At 41.7% G+C, this 16,754-nt stretch overlaps 1 protein-coding gene across 3 annotated transcripts in view; it reads left to right on the top strand.

The window, feature by feature from the left end:
- The first annotated feature begins 433 nt into the window (after positions 1-433).
- galm (galactose mutarotase) overlaps positions 434-16,754 on the top strand; it is a 69,485-nt gene continuing 53,164 nt past the window's right edge. Inside the window, exons 1-2 of one of the 3 annotated variants that reach the window (XR_011961913.1) lie at positions 434-1,086; positions 6,176-6,330. Coding sequence is in view for 1 of the 3 variants with exons in the window: in XM_072581286.1 (XP_072437387.1) it covers positions 900-1,086; positions 6,176-6,330 (342 nt within the window). In the remaining 2 variants the exon portion in view is untranslated. The remainder of the gene's footprint in view (positions 1,087-6,175; positions 6,331-16,754) is intronic. The other 2 variants (XR_011961912.1, XM_072581286.1) reach the window with 2 other exon arrangements.

The raw sequence follows: 16,754 nt of genomic DNA, 5'->3' as shown, positions 1-16,754 counted from the left end.
TCTGCCTGGAGTTTGCACATTCTCCCTGTGTTTGTGTGGGTGTGCTCCGGTTTCCTCTCACAGTCCAAAGATGTGATTTGGCCTTCCCTATTGTGTTAGGTAGGGAAATGGGTTTGGGTGGGTTACTCTTCGGAGGGCCAGTGTAGACTTGTTGGGCTGAAGGGCTTGTTTTCACACTGTAGGGAATCTAATCATGACTATAATATTCACACCACCCAATTTGTAGACAATGACCATCTGCAGCAAGACAGATTCTAATCATCGTCTAATCATCTAATAGCAACACGGTCCATCCCACTATCAACATCCTGAGGCACTTTGTGTCTTTCACTGTGTCTCACACCTGCACACACACACACTATGGGTGTTGGGGAATAAAAATAAGCACTACCGCACTTAGGCGGTAGTGTGGGGGTTAAATATATATAAAAAAAATCAACATCCTGAGGTTACCATTTCACAACTATTTGATATGGTCATGGCACGTGGGCAATTAGGAGGGGAAGCAAAGCAATAAATGGCAGACTTTGGCAGCAATCTTGTGAATAAACTAATCAATGTAGGGAACCCTTTTTGCAGGTAGACTCTGCCCTCCCAGCTCAGCAAGGAAATAGGGGCCGAAGGACAGAGAGTGCTGGCGGGGTCTGGTTTTGGAGGGCAAGCGACACGGCTGATCCCGCCGTACAGTTTAAATGTAGAGGATAAGAAAACGGCAAAAAGCGTGAAGTTAAACCGAAAACTGGAATTTGCAAAATCCCGAACGAACTTTTTGCTTACGACCTAAGTCGGGAGTTGCCACATCTGCTCACTAAGGAGAGGGAAGGCCTTCGTCGATCAGCCGCGGGCCTCGGGTTGGCTGAGTGACTCCGGCAGAAACGCCGCGGCGGGCCGCTCGGACTATGGCCGAGGTCAGTCGCGATGTGTTCGGGACGCTGCCGGACGGGCGGCTGGTTCACCGGTTCACGCTGCGCTCCGACTCGGTGAAGCTGTCAGTGCTGAGCTTCGGAGGCATCATAACCAGCCTGGAGACCGGGGACCGGCGCGGAGGACTGGCAGACATCGTCCTGGGCTTCGATCACTTGCAAGGTGGGCGAGCGGACACCCACCGACCGACCGCAAGGCCTTCACACTCAGCCGCGAGCTCCCCAGAGGGGGAGCGTTTTGTCGCCGCTCATGAGGCAATAAAACAACAAACCGGGCCTTCGCGTGTTTATTTAAAAACAAAATAGTCTACTTGTGAAGAAATTCCAATTTAAGCTCTGCAATGCTCTGTCTACCACTGTCGGCTTCTCAAACCGAAACAGGAATTGTTAGAAAAACTCAGCAGGTCTGGCAGCATCTGTGGACAGACTAAGTTCTTAAACGGATTGCTAAATCCTACATTTTTTAGTCCCTGCTTCCAAGTGTATCTCTTTCACTAACATCATTTATTAAACCTGCCTCATACACATCACCAGATCCAAAACATCCCTTCCTGGATCCACAACATACTATTTCCTAATCCTTCTAGAAGCAGTTTGTTTTTGTTTCTGATTTCCACCATCTGCAGTTCTTTTAGTGTGTTTTTTTCTCTGATCTTTTTGGCCCTGGTGTCTTTTAAAATCTTTCTCCTGACCTTTAAAAACGTCTCCTTAGTCTTGACAGTTAGGTTTGAAGGTTCTTGCAAGTTATCCAGCCAAGAATGGGGACTGCAGGGAGGATGAGAGAACTGACCATGGCTGCTTTATTCAAATGGGGGAAGGAAATAAGAATGTAATTGTGGTAGGGAACAATATCATTGGAGAATAGATACTGTTCCCTGTATCCATGAGCAAGAGGCCCAAACGTTGTGTTGCCTGCATAGTGCCAGGATTAAGGCAGCCTCTTCTATATTGAAGGAGGGTTTGGAGAGGGAAGGAATCCAATAGTCATCCACATGGTACAGTGACACTGGTAGGACTGGAAAGAAGAGATTTTGCTGAAAGATTTCTAATAGTTGGAAGTTAAATTAGAAAGCAGAAAAGCCAAGATAATCTCTGGAATTTTGCTTGAGCCATGGGCAAACTGACTAAGGAGGCTGGAGATCAGTGGGGTGGTGGAGTTTGGACATGATGGGTTTCACTTGAACTATGCTGTACAGAGAGCTTGAAACCAGAGTGGGGGAGTTTTTGGAAGAGGGGAAATGTAGACTTAGCACCCAGAATTTGGTGACGTTGTAGTGCAGTTATTTGGATGACAATACCCAGAGTGGGACAGGAAGTGACAGTAACAAAATAAGGTCAGAGGGAAAATTGGTAAAAGGCAAAATTGATGGCTCTTTCCTTGAACCTGCATAAATGTTGAAGACAATAGATGAATTAACTGTACAAATACAGGTTAACAAGTATGAGCTTATAACCATTTCAGAGACATGGTTACAAGGAGATCAAAGGTGTGAAGTAAATATTTGTGGAATGTGACTTTTCAAAAGGACACATTGGAAGGAAAAAGAGTGGTGGGTAGCATTGTTAATATGGGATGGAGTAAATACAATAGCAAGAAATGATCTTTGATTGGAAGATGTAGAGATAATTAAAAAGAGAAAGAAGATATTGGTAGAGAAGTAATCTGTAGGCTTTATAGTGGGACACAGAATAAAATCAGGAGAAAATGACGGCGTTAACAAGTCCATTAATCATGGGTAACTTTAACCTTCATGTAGATTGGAAGAGTCCGATTGGCAGAGGAAGTCATGAAGAATTCAGATGCTGTTCAGCACAGTTTCCTGGAACAATACAGTATGTTGTGGATCCAGAAAGGGATGTTTTGGATCTGGTGACGTGTATGAGGCAGATTTAGTAAGTGATCTTCGTGTAAAAGATCCATTTGGAAGCAGGGACCCATAAAATGTAGAATTCAGCAATTGTTTGAGAACTTGGGTTGGAACCAACACTGCTATGGTTGAAAATGGGCAATTGCAAAGGAATGAGCAGAGCTGTCTGGAGTGAACTTTACTGCTAAAGGAGTTTAGCAGTAAAATCAGTTGAGGATAAACACTGGCAAATGTTTAAAAAACTAGTTCATACCTCACATCAGATACATATTCCAGTGAGGCAAAAGGATTTTAGAAAAGGGGATAAACGGACTATGGTTAACCAGGATGTTAACAAGCATCAGATTATCACATGAAGAAGAAGCACACAAAGGTTAATGGTAAGCAGAGGATTGGGAAATTTCAAACAAAACTGACTAAAAATAAATTAAGTGGGACCAAATAAACTTTGAGGGTAAACTTGCAAGTAACATCAAGAGCTTCTTCAAATAAACAAAAAAAGAAGAGGGAAGCCAAAATAAACACAGGCCCCCATCAAGAATGAGGCTTGGGAAATAATGGGGAACCAGGAAATGTTTAGGATTTGAATAAATACTTCAATTCAGTCTTCACAGTAGAAAATGTTAGGAGCATTCTAAAATTACTAAATATTTATGAGATAAAATAAGTGCATTAACTATCGCTAGGTAAAGTGCTTTGGAAACTAAAGGGGCTAAAGATTGACAACTCTCATGGTTATGTTTGCATGTGTCCCAGGATATTAAAGGAAGTAGCTACAGAGATAGTGGATATATGAATAATAATCTTGTAGGAATCATTAGATTCTGGGAAAATCGGAAGATTGGAAAACTGAAAATATAGCATCTTCATTGAAATAGTGAATAAAAACTGGTAACAAAGGCCAGTTACCTTAATGTCCATTATTGGAAAGATGGATTCTGGGTAATCCAAGATGGATGACAGGAAAAAAATTCTGGATGTAACAGGCTGCTCTTTTTTTTTTGAGGTATTTTAGGTGTTGGAGGTGATTTCTTTAAATTCCAGGAGCAGCAATTACTGTTTTAAATACTGTTGCATTGTATTGGAACTTTGGAGGAAAAACCGGTCACAATAACAGCACTTTTAAAAGGGAGAGGAACAGACAAAGGCAGCACATGGTCAGGCAGTGCAAGAGAGTGAGAGACTTTCAAACAGTGAAATTCACAACTGATCTTGAAGGAATCTGTTTGGGAGAGATCACAGCACAGAAACAGATAAGTGAATATTTTTAACTGTGGCCTAACAATAAGTCTGCAATAGTAGAGTGGGTTCTTTCTCTATTTTATATGTTGTATTGAAATATGTCTTAACTTAATACTTATGGCTTATATTTTTAAGTTAGATTACATTCCTGCACTATGGAAACAGGCCCCCCGGCCAACAACTCCACACTGACCTTCTGAAGAGTAGCCCACCCAGACCTGTTTCCCTCTGACAAATGTACCTAACACTATGGGCAATTTAGAATGGTCAATTCACCTGACCTGCCCATCTTTGGACTGAGAGAGGAAGTCGGAGCACCCAGAGGAAACCCATGCAGACACAGGAAGAATGTGCAAACTCCCCACTGACAGTCGCCCATGACTGGAATCGAATCTGGGTCCTTGGCGCTGTGAGGCAGCAGTGCGAACCACTGAGTCACCATGCTGCCCCATATTAAGTTAGCCTGGAGCTGAAGAATAAGGCAGTGCTACTTTCTAGGTCTGTAGATTAAAATAAGCAAAAATGGCCCTTAGTAGAGTGATATACTCTTCTTTACTGATGTGGGAGTTTAGGGAGAGTTTACATGTTGCTGAGAATTATACCTACAATAAATATCATTGGTTGCAAACCCTGTCAGATTGAATTGAGCGGTTGGAGAGACAGTTAGAGGCAATGAGGAATTTACAAGAGCAAGGGGGTGTGATGGGTGGCAGTTACAAGAACGAGAAAAGGTGTAGATACAGTCACATAGATGGGTTAACTCCAGGAAAGGTAAAAGAGATAGGCAGGTAGTGCAGGAGTCTTCTGTTGCTATCCCCATTTCAAGCTAGTATGCTATTTTGGAAAATATAGGGGGTGATGGATTCTCAGGGGAATGTAACCTGAACAGCCAACTTTCTGGTATCAAGACTGGCTCCAATGTAATGAGGGGTACATCTGGTTCCAAGAGATCAATTATGTTAGGAGACTCTCCAGTCCGAGGTACAGACAGATGTTTCTGTGGCCAGCAGCGAAAAATCAGAACGGTGTATTGCTTTGCCGGTGCCAGGATCAAGGATGTCTCTGAGAGGGTGCAGAATGTTCTCAAAGGGGAGAGGGCCCATCAGGAGGTCATTGTACACATTGGAACCAATGACACAGGAATGGAAAATGATGAGATTCTGAAGGGAGAATATAGAGTGTTAGGCAGGAACTTAAAAAGGTGATCCTTGCGTGTAGTAATATCTGGATTACTCCCTGTGCTGCGAGCTAGTGATGACAGGAATAGGATGATAGAGCAGATGAATGCATGGCTGAGGAGCTGGTATCTGGGAGAAGGATTCACATTTTTGGATTATTGGAATCTCTTCTGGGGTAGAAGTGACCTGTACAAGAAGGACGGATTGCACCGGAATTGGAAGGGGACTAATATACTGGCAGGGAGACTTGCTAGAGCTGCTGGGGAGGGTTTAAACTCGTAAGGTAGGGGGTGGGACCCAGGGAGATACTGAGGAAAGAGATCAGTCTGCTGTCCTGTTCTCCTCTTTTTCCCCCCCCCCCCCTGCGCAGTCAAAGCAAAATGCTCAGAGACAGTGTAGTTTTACCTCCTCCATCATTATTCCAAGCCCTGGCGTAAGGGTAGGATTTCACAATGACCATCTGTTACCAGCAATGTGCCACAGGGAACAGTGCTGGGACCACAGGTATTTACAGTATATAATTAATGACTTGGCTGAGGTAAATGAATGAACTATTATCAAGTTGTGGATGACCCAAAATAATTGGGAAAGCAAGTGGTGAGGATGACACAAGCATCTGTAAAGGAATTATAGTCAGGTTGAGCTAATGAACAACAAATTGGTAGATGCAATATAATGTCAAGATGATCTGGCCCATTGCCTCTTTGAACAGGACAGAGCAACAAGTCAGACAGTTTAGTGCTTCTGTGAGATATGTCAGATGTCTGAATACATAAAAATGCTTTATAAACTTGGGTTGTTATTGCTCATTCCAAAAGACATTGGAAAACAGTAACAATTTTAGAGAGGAAAAATACTAACAAAATTTGATTGAGTGTCAATGTAATTTGTAAAGTGCAAAAAAGTATTAAGAAGTCAAAATCACTCACTCCTGGATGATAACTTGTTTAAATTATGTTTACAGGTTATATTAACAAGCATCCATACTTTGGGGCAGTGATTGGCCGTGTTGCAAATCGAATTGCAGAAGGGAAATTTAGTATTGATGGAAAGGAATATCAGCTGCCCATTAATAATGGGCCAAACAGTATACATGGTGGCTTGAAAGGATTTGACAAGGTAAGGCAAATATATAACAATGCTGAGCAATATTACAATATTACTGAAAAGTAAGGTGGTGGAGAGATTGTGGAAACTGGGATTGTTCGGTTCAAGGTTCAGGGAGAATTGATACAGGTGCTCAAAGCAGAAGGGTTTTAATGAAACTCTTGAATTGAATTTAATTGTCACTTTGTACCGAGACACGTGAAAAGCTTTTGTCTTGCGAGCAATACAGGCTAATCACATAGTTAAATAACATAGCCACGTAAATTATAGGTATACAGTGGCAAAACAAAAACACAGGTACAAACAAATGCTAAGATTTTGAGTCCATTCAGTATCCTAACAACAGTAGGGTAGAAACTGTTTAAAAACCAGCTGGTGCATGTATTCAGGTTTCTGTACCTTCTCCCTGATGGTAGAGGTTGTAGAAAAGCATTGCCAGAGTGGGATGGATCTTTGAAAATGTTAGCGATCTTTCCTTGACAGCGGGCCTAGTGGATGGATTTTATAGATGGGGGATTGGCCTTTGTGATTGTCTGGGTTGGGTTCATCACTCTGTTACAGTCTCCAATCTTGACTGGTACAGTTGCCATACCAGCTAGTGATACATCCAGACAGAACGTTCTCGATAGTGCACCTATAAAAGTTGGCAAGGGTATTCACCATCATGCTAAGTTTCCTCAGCTGCCTGAGGAAGAAGAGACATTGTTGGGCCTTTGTAACCAGAGTGTCCACATGAAGAGTCCAAGAAAGCTTGTTGATTAACACAGGAGCTTGACACTCTCCACTCATTCCACCTCTCTGCTGTTACTGTGTAGGGGAGGGCATGAGTAATATCCCACTGGAAGTCAGTAATGAGTTCCTTGGTTTTTCTGGCATTGAGAGCTAGGTTGTATTCAGTGCACCATTTTTCCATGTCTTCCACCTCCCCTCTAATCTGTTTCATTGCCATCTGAGATTCGACCAACTCTGGTGGTGTCATCAGCGAACTTGTAAATGACATTAGTCTGGTACTTGCTGCTGATACTGTTAGTAACCAGTGGACCAAGATTTAAAATCATTGGGAGTTTTTATAAACATAAGTTGTGATCTGGAAAAACCATGGAAGCAGACTCAATAGAAATTTGCAAAAGATTTAAAATATACTGAAAAGTAAGGCATTTCTGGATTGTGCCAACAAAGAGGGAGTGTTACTAATTGGATATCTCTTTCAAAGAGCTGACAGTAGTACAGGGGCTAAAATGTCATCTTGCATTTTGTAAAATTCTAGAAATCTGCACAATTTCTGCTTTATTTTCTAAGTACGACTCTAAAATGTGCTAGATTCATGTGAAGTTTCGCAGTCTAACAATCAGGAACATCAACAAATGTGTTTTATAAATGGATATTAACAACAAAATGTTCATTCCCTTCCAACTCTGCTTCCTCTCCCTCCCCTTTGCTGGTCTTCTTTGCCCTTAATGAGCTTTGCATATAAGTTAATCAATTGGGAAATTTCGATGATTTACTGGTGATGGTTAATGGATGAAAAATGCAAGGGTGATTTTATGATTTGAGAAATAAATGTTCAGTTGTAGGAGAGAGGACTTCTGGATATGTGGGGCGGGGGGGGGGGGGGGAATAAAATAAAATTCACAGCTGAAAGACATTGAACAATTGGAAAACATTGGTAATTTTAATGGTGGTGGTTAATAGGTGAAAATTGCCAACCATTGCTTTAGATGTGGAAAAGGCCATTTGGCTGCATGTGATTGCCCTTCTGGATAGAAAAAGATAAATAAAATATTCATTGGAATTTGACAGGAGCACTGCAAAGCAAACTTTGATACTATCAGATATTCTGATAGATAGCTAAAAGCCTGGTCAAAGAGTTAGATATTGGGGAGTGCTTAATGGAGGGAAGTGAGTAGAGACAAGTGGAGAGGTTCAGGGAGAGAATTCGGGAACTGAATGGAACAATCAAAATAGTGGATTCTCAAGAGGCCAGAATTAGATGAGTGCAGATGGAAAGAGAGACACTTTGCCTTTCATGAGCACTGGAAATATCTCAAAATGCTTCACAGATTTTTGTACTGAAGTACTTTTGAAATGTAGTCACAGCTGTTGTATAGGAAACATTACTGGTAAAAGGGTATGAAGGAGAATAGAGATAGGGAGGAGTGAGGCCATGGAGGGCCTGTACCGTTACAATTGGCTGTTCACCCTCCCCCTCCAGGATGTCCTGTAGATACACAAAAACATTCTTGACGGTAGCATCAGGGAAGCATACCATTATGGAATCTTGTTTGCAGCCACAGAAACACCCACCTTTCCCTCTACATTTGAATCCCCCAATGACTATCGCATTCCTACACTTTCTCTCCTCTCCTGTTTAGCAGAGCCAACTGTGGTACAATTAATTTGGCTGTTATTGGTTTCCCCTGAGAAGTCATTGCGCTCCACCCCTCCTCCCAAAAACACTATCCAGAGTGGTATGTCTGCTTTGCAGAGGATTAACCACAATGGGTTCAAGCCTATGTAGTTTTCATTCTCTTGTGGTGGACACCCACTCCCTTTTTACCTATGGAGTCTTTGCAAATAGTGTGAACAGTTCTCTGTACATGCTGTCCACAATATTCTCAGCTTTACATTTGCTCCATAGTGTACCCAGCTGCCACTCCAAAACCCAGGTCTCCAGCTTGTGATATTTCCTGCACACATCCTCGCCCTAGGCATTGTAACTGTGCCCAGCTTCCCACATAGTTGAGGAGTAAATCATGGCTTTGAGCTCACCTGCCATGATGTACCCCTCTGGACTAAGTTTTTAAAGGACTATTCAAATAACATTAATTGCTTTAGAGCTCTTCTTCACTTGTTAAAACAAAATATAGCCCTTACAAATTATAAACCACAAAAAAGACTTCACAACCAATATGCAATAATGCTTGTTGCCCTTACTCACTCATTCAGCAGCTTCCACTTCTCCATGTCACTTTGACACCACCTCATGAGCTCTGCCTCTGGATTGAATAAAAATAACAATGGGCTGGTCATTCAAAAGTTTTCTCACTGTTCTGCTCTGAAGGTCCTTGCCAGATTCAGTGTCTCTCTGACCTGTGGTCTGTACTGTAAGAGGTTCTTCTGGTCACTCTTTCCCATTATGCCCTTGACCTTACTTTTATATTTAAAAAACATCAATAAGTGAAAAGGAGTTACTGATTACCTCCCTTTTTTCACCTAACTCCCTGTTTCATCAAACTCCAGTTTCACTCTAATGCAACAAAACTGCATTCTTGTGCAGGCAATAAAAAGTTGATTGGTCTATGGACTGGTGACAGTTATTTGCCTGCCAACATTGTGTGATTGGTTCTCTGGTAACTTAACAGCTTGGAGCTGGGAATCATTTACTACTTTCCAGTTCAGGAGCAGTTTACTTGCAGTCAAAACTCACTATAAACCTGAAGAAAATCAGTTTATCTTCCCAAACTGTTGTTTTAACTGATAATTCCAAGGCTTTTAATAAAGAACTGGCCCATCTGTGTCTCTTACAACCAGTGGAAGCATGAGCAAAAGGTGATTGAAGCGTTGTGCTGGGCAACAAAAAAGTCATCAGGATCATCTCAACAACAGAATCTAGAAACAAAAACTACTGAACTGTCCCTATTTCCCCATTCGCTTGTTTGTGTATGTAACGGGGAGTTTACAAGGGGATTCGAGTTTTGGTTGGTAGTAATATATATGGATGGCTTCTAACTGTTTATCAGTAGCTAGAGTCTAATTGTGAGGATTAAATAGTGCTGCTTGTTCAGTAGAAAAACCCCTTCCTATCAAAATGTGTCTAAAAGTCAGGTAAAGTGGGGAAATTCTTATTAACTTGGGTGGATAGTTCACAATGAGGATTTTGCATGAGAAGGGTGGAATAAGGTGAGCTACTCAAAGGAAGTGTTGGTTCCAAAAGAGTGGAGGGCCAGGACAAAATGTAATCTGATGATTAGCACCACACCTCACTGCTATGTTCTTGATGAGGCAAGTCGTAGAATGTGTAGCCAGATATGAGACTTCATTAACAGAGAGAAAATGTCATCCCTTCAGTCACACTCCATCAAGGCAATGATGCTGAAGCAATCCTTCACAATATCCTTATGGATGACCAGGGCCACAAGTGAATGAATATCCTGGAAGGTGATGTGGATAAGATGGTGAGAGCAGAGCCACTTGCAGAGTCTTCACGGTCAGCAGTGGGATGGATGATTTGAACAGGAAGGAAATTGACAAAAATAGACCCATCTGACATACGTAGCTGCAGAGGTAGGCTATTCAGTGCATCAAGCCTGCTCCAACATTTAATACAATCGTAGCTCATCAAATGTTAAAATATCCTTTACCCACTTTCTCCGTGTAAACATTTTCACCAGAATAATGTCTGCAAATTTGGAACTATTGCATTTTATTTCCACATCCAAATAATTTATATAAATATTGTGTACAGCTGGGGCTCTAGTACTGATCCAGTGATATCCCACTAGTTACGGTCTGTCAGTCTGAATAACCGATTCATTCCTATGATATGCTTTACGCATGCTACCTGATCTTTAATCCATGCCAACACTTTGCCTTCTATCCCATGTGCTTTAATTTTACTAAACAGCCTCCTTTAGGTCCTTATCAAAGCCTTTTGAAAATCCAAACATCCATCAATTCCCTTTTGTCAATTTTGTTAGTAACATCATTAAACTGCAACAAATTTGGCAAATCTGATTTCCCATCTACAATTTCATGCTGACATGCCTAATCAGATTATTAGGAGCACCGTGCTTTTTGTCTCTAATCAGATTATTATCCAAGTATCCATTCAGCACATCCTTTGCAATAGATTCTGCTTACTACTGATATAAGGCTAACGGGTTTGTAGTTCCATGTTTTCTCTTTTGCTCCTTTCTTAAATAGTGGAGTAACATTTGCTAGCTTCCAATCTGCAAGTACTGTTCTCGAATATTTAGAATTTTGGAAGATAGTAAATGCATTGGTAATTATCTCTCTAGCCACTTCCTTCAAAGCTCTGGGATATAGACTGTCAGGTCCTGGGCAGCTATAAACTTTCATCCCCATTAATTTCTCCAGTACAATCTTCTTACGAATACTAATTTCCTTTAACTCCCTCGTCACTCTGATCTTTAACTCTGGGCCAGCTTGTTTATTCCTCTGTGTAAATTGAGTTTTTTGAAGAAGTAACAAAGAAGATTGAGGGCAGAGCAGTAGATGTGATCTTTATGGACTTCACTAAGGCGTTCGACAATGTTCCCCATGGGAGACTGATTAGCAAGGTTAGATCCCATGGAATACAGGGAGAATTAGCCATTTGGATACACAACTGTCTCAAAGGTAGAAGACAGGGTGGTGGTGGAGAGTTGTTTTTCAGACTGGAGGCCTGTGACCAGTGGAGTGCCACAAGGATCGGTGCTGGGCCCTCTACTTTTTGTCATTTACATAAATGATTTGGATGCGAGCATAAGAGGTTCAGTTAGTAAGTTTGCAGATGACACCAAAATTGGAGGTGTAGTGGACAGCGAAGAGGGTTACCTCAGATTACAACAGGATCTTGACCAGATGGGCCACTGGGCTGAGAAGTGGCAGATGGAGTTTAATTCAGATAAATGTGAGTTGCTGCATTTTGGGAAAGCAAATCTTAGCAGGACTTATACACTTAATGGTAAGGTCCTAGGGAGTGTTGCTGAATAAAGAGACCTTGGAGTGCAGGTTCATTGCTCCTTGAAAGTGGAGTCGCAGATAGATAGGATAGTGAAGAAGACGTTTGGTATGCTTTCCTTTATTGGTCAGAGTATTGAGTACAGGAGTTGGGAGGTCATGTTCGGCTGTATAGGACATTGGTTAGGCCACTGTTGGAATATTGCTTGCAATTCTGGTCTCCTTCCTATCGGAAAGATGCTGTGAAACCTGAAAGGGTTCGGAAAAGATTTACAAGGATGTTGCCAGGGTTGGAGGATCTGAGCTATAGGGAGATGCTGAACAGCCCCGGTTTTTTTTCCTGGAGCGTTGGAGGCTGAGGGGTGACCTTATAGAGGTTTGCAAAATTGAGGGGCATGGTTAGGATAAATAGACAAAGTCTTTTCCCTGGGGTCGGGGAGTCCAGAACTAGAGGGCATAGGTTTAGGGTGAGAGGGGAAAGATATAAAAGAGACCTAAGGGGCAACTTTTTCATGCAGAGGGTGGTACGTGTATGAAATGAGCTGCCAGAGGATGTGGTGGAGGCTGGTACAATTGCAACATTGAAGAGGCATTTGGATGGGTATATGAATAGGAAGGGTTTGGAGGGATATGGGCCAGGCGCTGGCAGGTGGGACTAGATTGGGTTGGGATGTCTGGTCGGCATGGACAGGTTGGACTGAAGGGTCTGTTTCCATGCTCTACATCTCTGATTCAAATAATCATTTGGCTTCTCTTCCATTTTTGTGTTTCTCATTATAAATTCTGTGCCTTTGCATTTAATGAACTCACATTTGAAATGTTTCCATTTTGTGTAGTCTTCAAAGTATTTACAGTCCATATTTATGTTACTCGCTAGATTGCATTCCTATTCTATTCTCCTTTTCCTTCTCAGTTTCTTTGTTCTCCTTTACTGTATTCTAAAAGCCTTCCATTCCTGAGATTTTCTATTATTTTTGATGAGGGAATGAAATATAATATCTCAAAACTGTATGGAAGGGGGAGCTGTGAGGAAGATGCAGAGATATTGCAGTTTGATTTGAAAAGGCTGAGTCAATGGGCAAATGCAAGGCCATGCAGTAAAATGTGAATAAATGTGACGTTACCCACTTTGATAGCAAAAATAGCGGGTTAATCTTTGAAAGGCTGTAAACTGAGTGAGGGGAATGCTCAATGAGACCTGGGTGTCCTTGTGGACCAGTTGCTGAAAGTATGTACGCAGGTGTAGTAGGCAGTAAAGAAGGCAAACTGTACATTGGCCCTCGTAGCAAGTGGATTAGAGTCCAGGAACAAGAATGTCTTGCTGCAATCATACAGAACATTAATGAGACCACACCTGGAATATTGTGAGCAGTTTTGGTTTCTGAGGAAAAATGCTTTTGTTATACAGGAATTGCAGCGAAGATTTACCAAATTGACTCCTGGGATAGCAGGGCCTGATGTGAAGAGAGAATATTAGAAGAATAAGAGAGAACTTATCATTCTTACAGGGTAAGACAGGTTAGATGCAGGAAGGATGTTCCTGATGATAAGGGAATCTAGAAACAGGGGCCATAGTTTAAGGATAAGGGGTAAACCTTTTAGGAGTGGGGTAAAGAGAAACCCAGAGAGTGGTGAACTTGCTACCATAGAAAGAGGTTGAGGTCAAAACATGTGTTTTCAAGAAGGCGGTTGATATAGCTCTTGTGGCTAAAGAGATGAAGGGAAATGGTTGGGATAGGGGCATTAAGCTTTATAATCAGCTATGGCGACGGAGGCTCGAGTTGTCTTCTCCTATCTTCTGTTTCTATGTAACTTTATATGCCTGTTACTTAATCTTTAACTTGCTTCATCAGCAGTTGATGACTGACATTTTGAGTTTTTGTATCTTGAAGGAATGTATAGTTGCAAGTCAGGTAACCGTTCTTTAAAGACTATCCATTGCTTTTATACAGCCATGCCTTTCACTTTAACCATTAATGATGTAAATGAAGGAATTGGCTAAGTTTATAGATGATACAAAGGTAGGTAAAGGGACAGGTAGCATTGGAGAGGCTGCAGAAGGATTTGGGCAGGTTGGGCAAAGTGGCGAGTGGGGTACAATGTGGGAAGGTTTGGTAGGAAGAATAGAGGCATGGGCTATTTTCTAAATGGGCAGAAGATTCAGAGGTTTGAAGTGCAAAGTGACTTGGGAATTCTAGTCCAGAATTCTCTCAAGGTAAACTTGCAGGTTGAGTCAGTAGTTAGGAAGGCAAATGCAATAAAGGCTTTTATTTTGAGAGGACTTGAATATAAAGGCAGGGATGTACTGAGGCTCTATAAGGCTCTGGTCAGACCACATTTGGAGTATTGTGTACAGTTTTGGGTCCCATATCTCCAAAGGGATGCACTGGCCCAAGAGTGTGTTCAGAGGAGGTTCACGAGAATGGTCCCAGGAATGAAAAGCTTACATATGAGGAATATATGGAGTTTAGAAGGATGAGGGGTGTATCTAACTAAAACATACAGAATACTGAATGGCTTGGACAGAATAGATGTTGAGAAGATGTTTCCATTGGTAGGAGAGACTAGGACTCGAGGGCACAGCCTTAGAAGACCTTTTAGAATGGAGATAAGGAGAAACGTCTTCAACCAGGGAATGATGACTCTATGGAATTCATTGCCACAGAAGGCTGTGGAGGTGAGATCATGGAATATATTTAAGACTGAGATTGATAGTGTTGAGTATCAAGAGGATCAACGGTTATGGGGAGAAAGCAGGAGAATGGGATTAGAAACTTATCAGCCATGATTGAATGGCAGAGCAGACTCAATGGGTTGAATGGCCTAATTTCTGCTCCTATGTCTTATGGTCTTAATATGTTTTCCTAATCCATCTGTTAATTGATGCTTCATTCCTTCATAATGTCTCCTCTTCAAACTTAACAACCTTGCTTCAGATTGAACTACCTCACTTTCTGTAGGTCACTGATCCATAAAGGTTATTTTACAACATAACTAATCCTTTCTCATTAAAAAATACAAGATCTAAAATAGACTCTCCTAAACTCATGGCCTCAACATACTAGTTCAAAAACCATCCTTAAGTCTCTTCAGAAACATATCCTCCACAGCTTCAGTGTTCAGGGTTTATCCAGTCTATTTACAAATTGGAGTCATCCATGATAATATTTCCATGCTTCATGTTTCTCTCATCTCCTGATTAGCACCATGCTCCACACTGCTACTTCCAATTGGTGGCCTATAAATAACTCAAACCAATATCTAATACATTTTGCTATTACTTAGTTCCATTCAAAGCTCACAATTCCATGCATTATTCTACTGATCTGAGATCCTGCCTCACTGATATACTGATGACGTCCTTTATTATCAGTGCAACTGTATCTCATTTTCCCACATCTGTTCTTCTTAACTTCAAACGTCCTTGAATGTTTAATTCCCCATCCTGGTCACCTTGCAGCCATGTTTCTGTCATGGCAATTAGACCACATTTATGTCTGTTTGTGCCTTTTCAGACATCTGCTTTGTTGCAAGTCCTGCATGTATTCAGTTAGTGTCCTTAATTCTTTTTTGATGAAAATCTGGATTTGATGTGTACATTATGCATGGTGTTATTTCCCTGTCTTCCAGTCTCTTGAGAATCTTTTCTATTTCCTGTTACTCCCTTCTAATTTGTGTTGTCCTTCAGGTTCTTATCACCCTGACAAACGAGTTCAAACCCACCCCAACAGCACCAGCAAACCTCTCTGCAAGGGTATCAGCCCCAGTCCTGTTAAGATATAACCCTTCCAGCTGGTACATGTCCCACCTGCCTCAGATCTGGCCCTAGTGCCTCAAATCTGATGTCCTCCCCCTACCCCAGTTCTCTAGCCACAAGTTCATTTGATCTGTCCTGTTCTTATGCTCACTAGCCTGTGACACTGGGAATAATCTTGAGATTACAGCTTTTGAGGTCAGTCCTGATTTTTAACTTCCTTCTAAATGACCTGAAATCTAATTTTGGAGCAACTTTACTTAACTTATCCATGTTGGTATTATAAATATGGACTATGACTGCAGCTGATTTTCCCTTTCTTACAAGGATGTCAGAGAGCCATTCTGTGACATCCTGACACTGGCACCAGGGAGGCAAAACATGATCCTAGAGTTATATTTAATCCTGCACATATGCTTGTCTGATCCCCTGCTTATGGAGTTGCCCTTCGATTTCTCCTTTTCTGCCCACTCGCCCTTTACCCACTATCATATGGTTGAGATGCCAGTGATGCCATGGACTTGGCTGTAGCTGCATTCCCTTGAGGAACTATTGTGCTCACCAGTTTCCAAAATTAAATACAGATTGGCAAGTTGAATATACTGGGGTCTCTTGCACTAATTGCCTGACTACCCCAGACTATCTGGTGTTCAGCCATTCCGTCTCTGAAGCACGCTGCGAACCTGCAGTGTGACCGCCCCTCCCCCCACCCCACCCCATACGTGTAAGTCCTCTGCCTTACAAACACACTGCTGCTGAAGCTAGAAAACCAGAAACCCACGTGTGTGCAGTTGGTGATATTTTCCACAGATGTGTTTTGGATACATGCTGTGTTCATGACTTCACACATACTATGGATGTACACTTCACTTGGTTCTTCTGAGGTGCCATCTCATAACTCTCTTAAAAGCTATTTGTTACCCTTAGAATAAGTATGAACTTACTATAAAAATTACTGGTAGCTTATGTTTGCTTGTGTCAATTTTATTTTTCTTTGGTT

The sequence above is a fragment of the Chiloscyllium punctatum genome, chromosome 11 (assembly GCF_047496795.1).
Source record: "Chiloscyllium punctatum isolate Juve2018m chromosome 11, sChiPun1.3, whole genome shotgun sequence".
NCBI lineage: Eukaryota > Metazoa > Chordata > Chondrichthyes > Orectolobiformes > Hemiscylliidae > Chiloscyllium > Chiloscyllium punctatum.
Note: the sequence above shows the minus strand (reverse complement) of the source record. Positions and strands in the feature narration are given on the sequence as shown.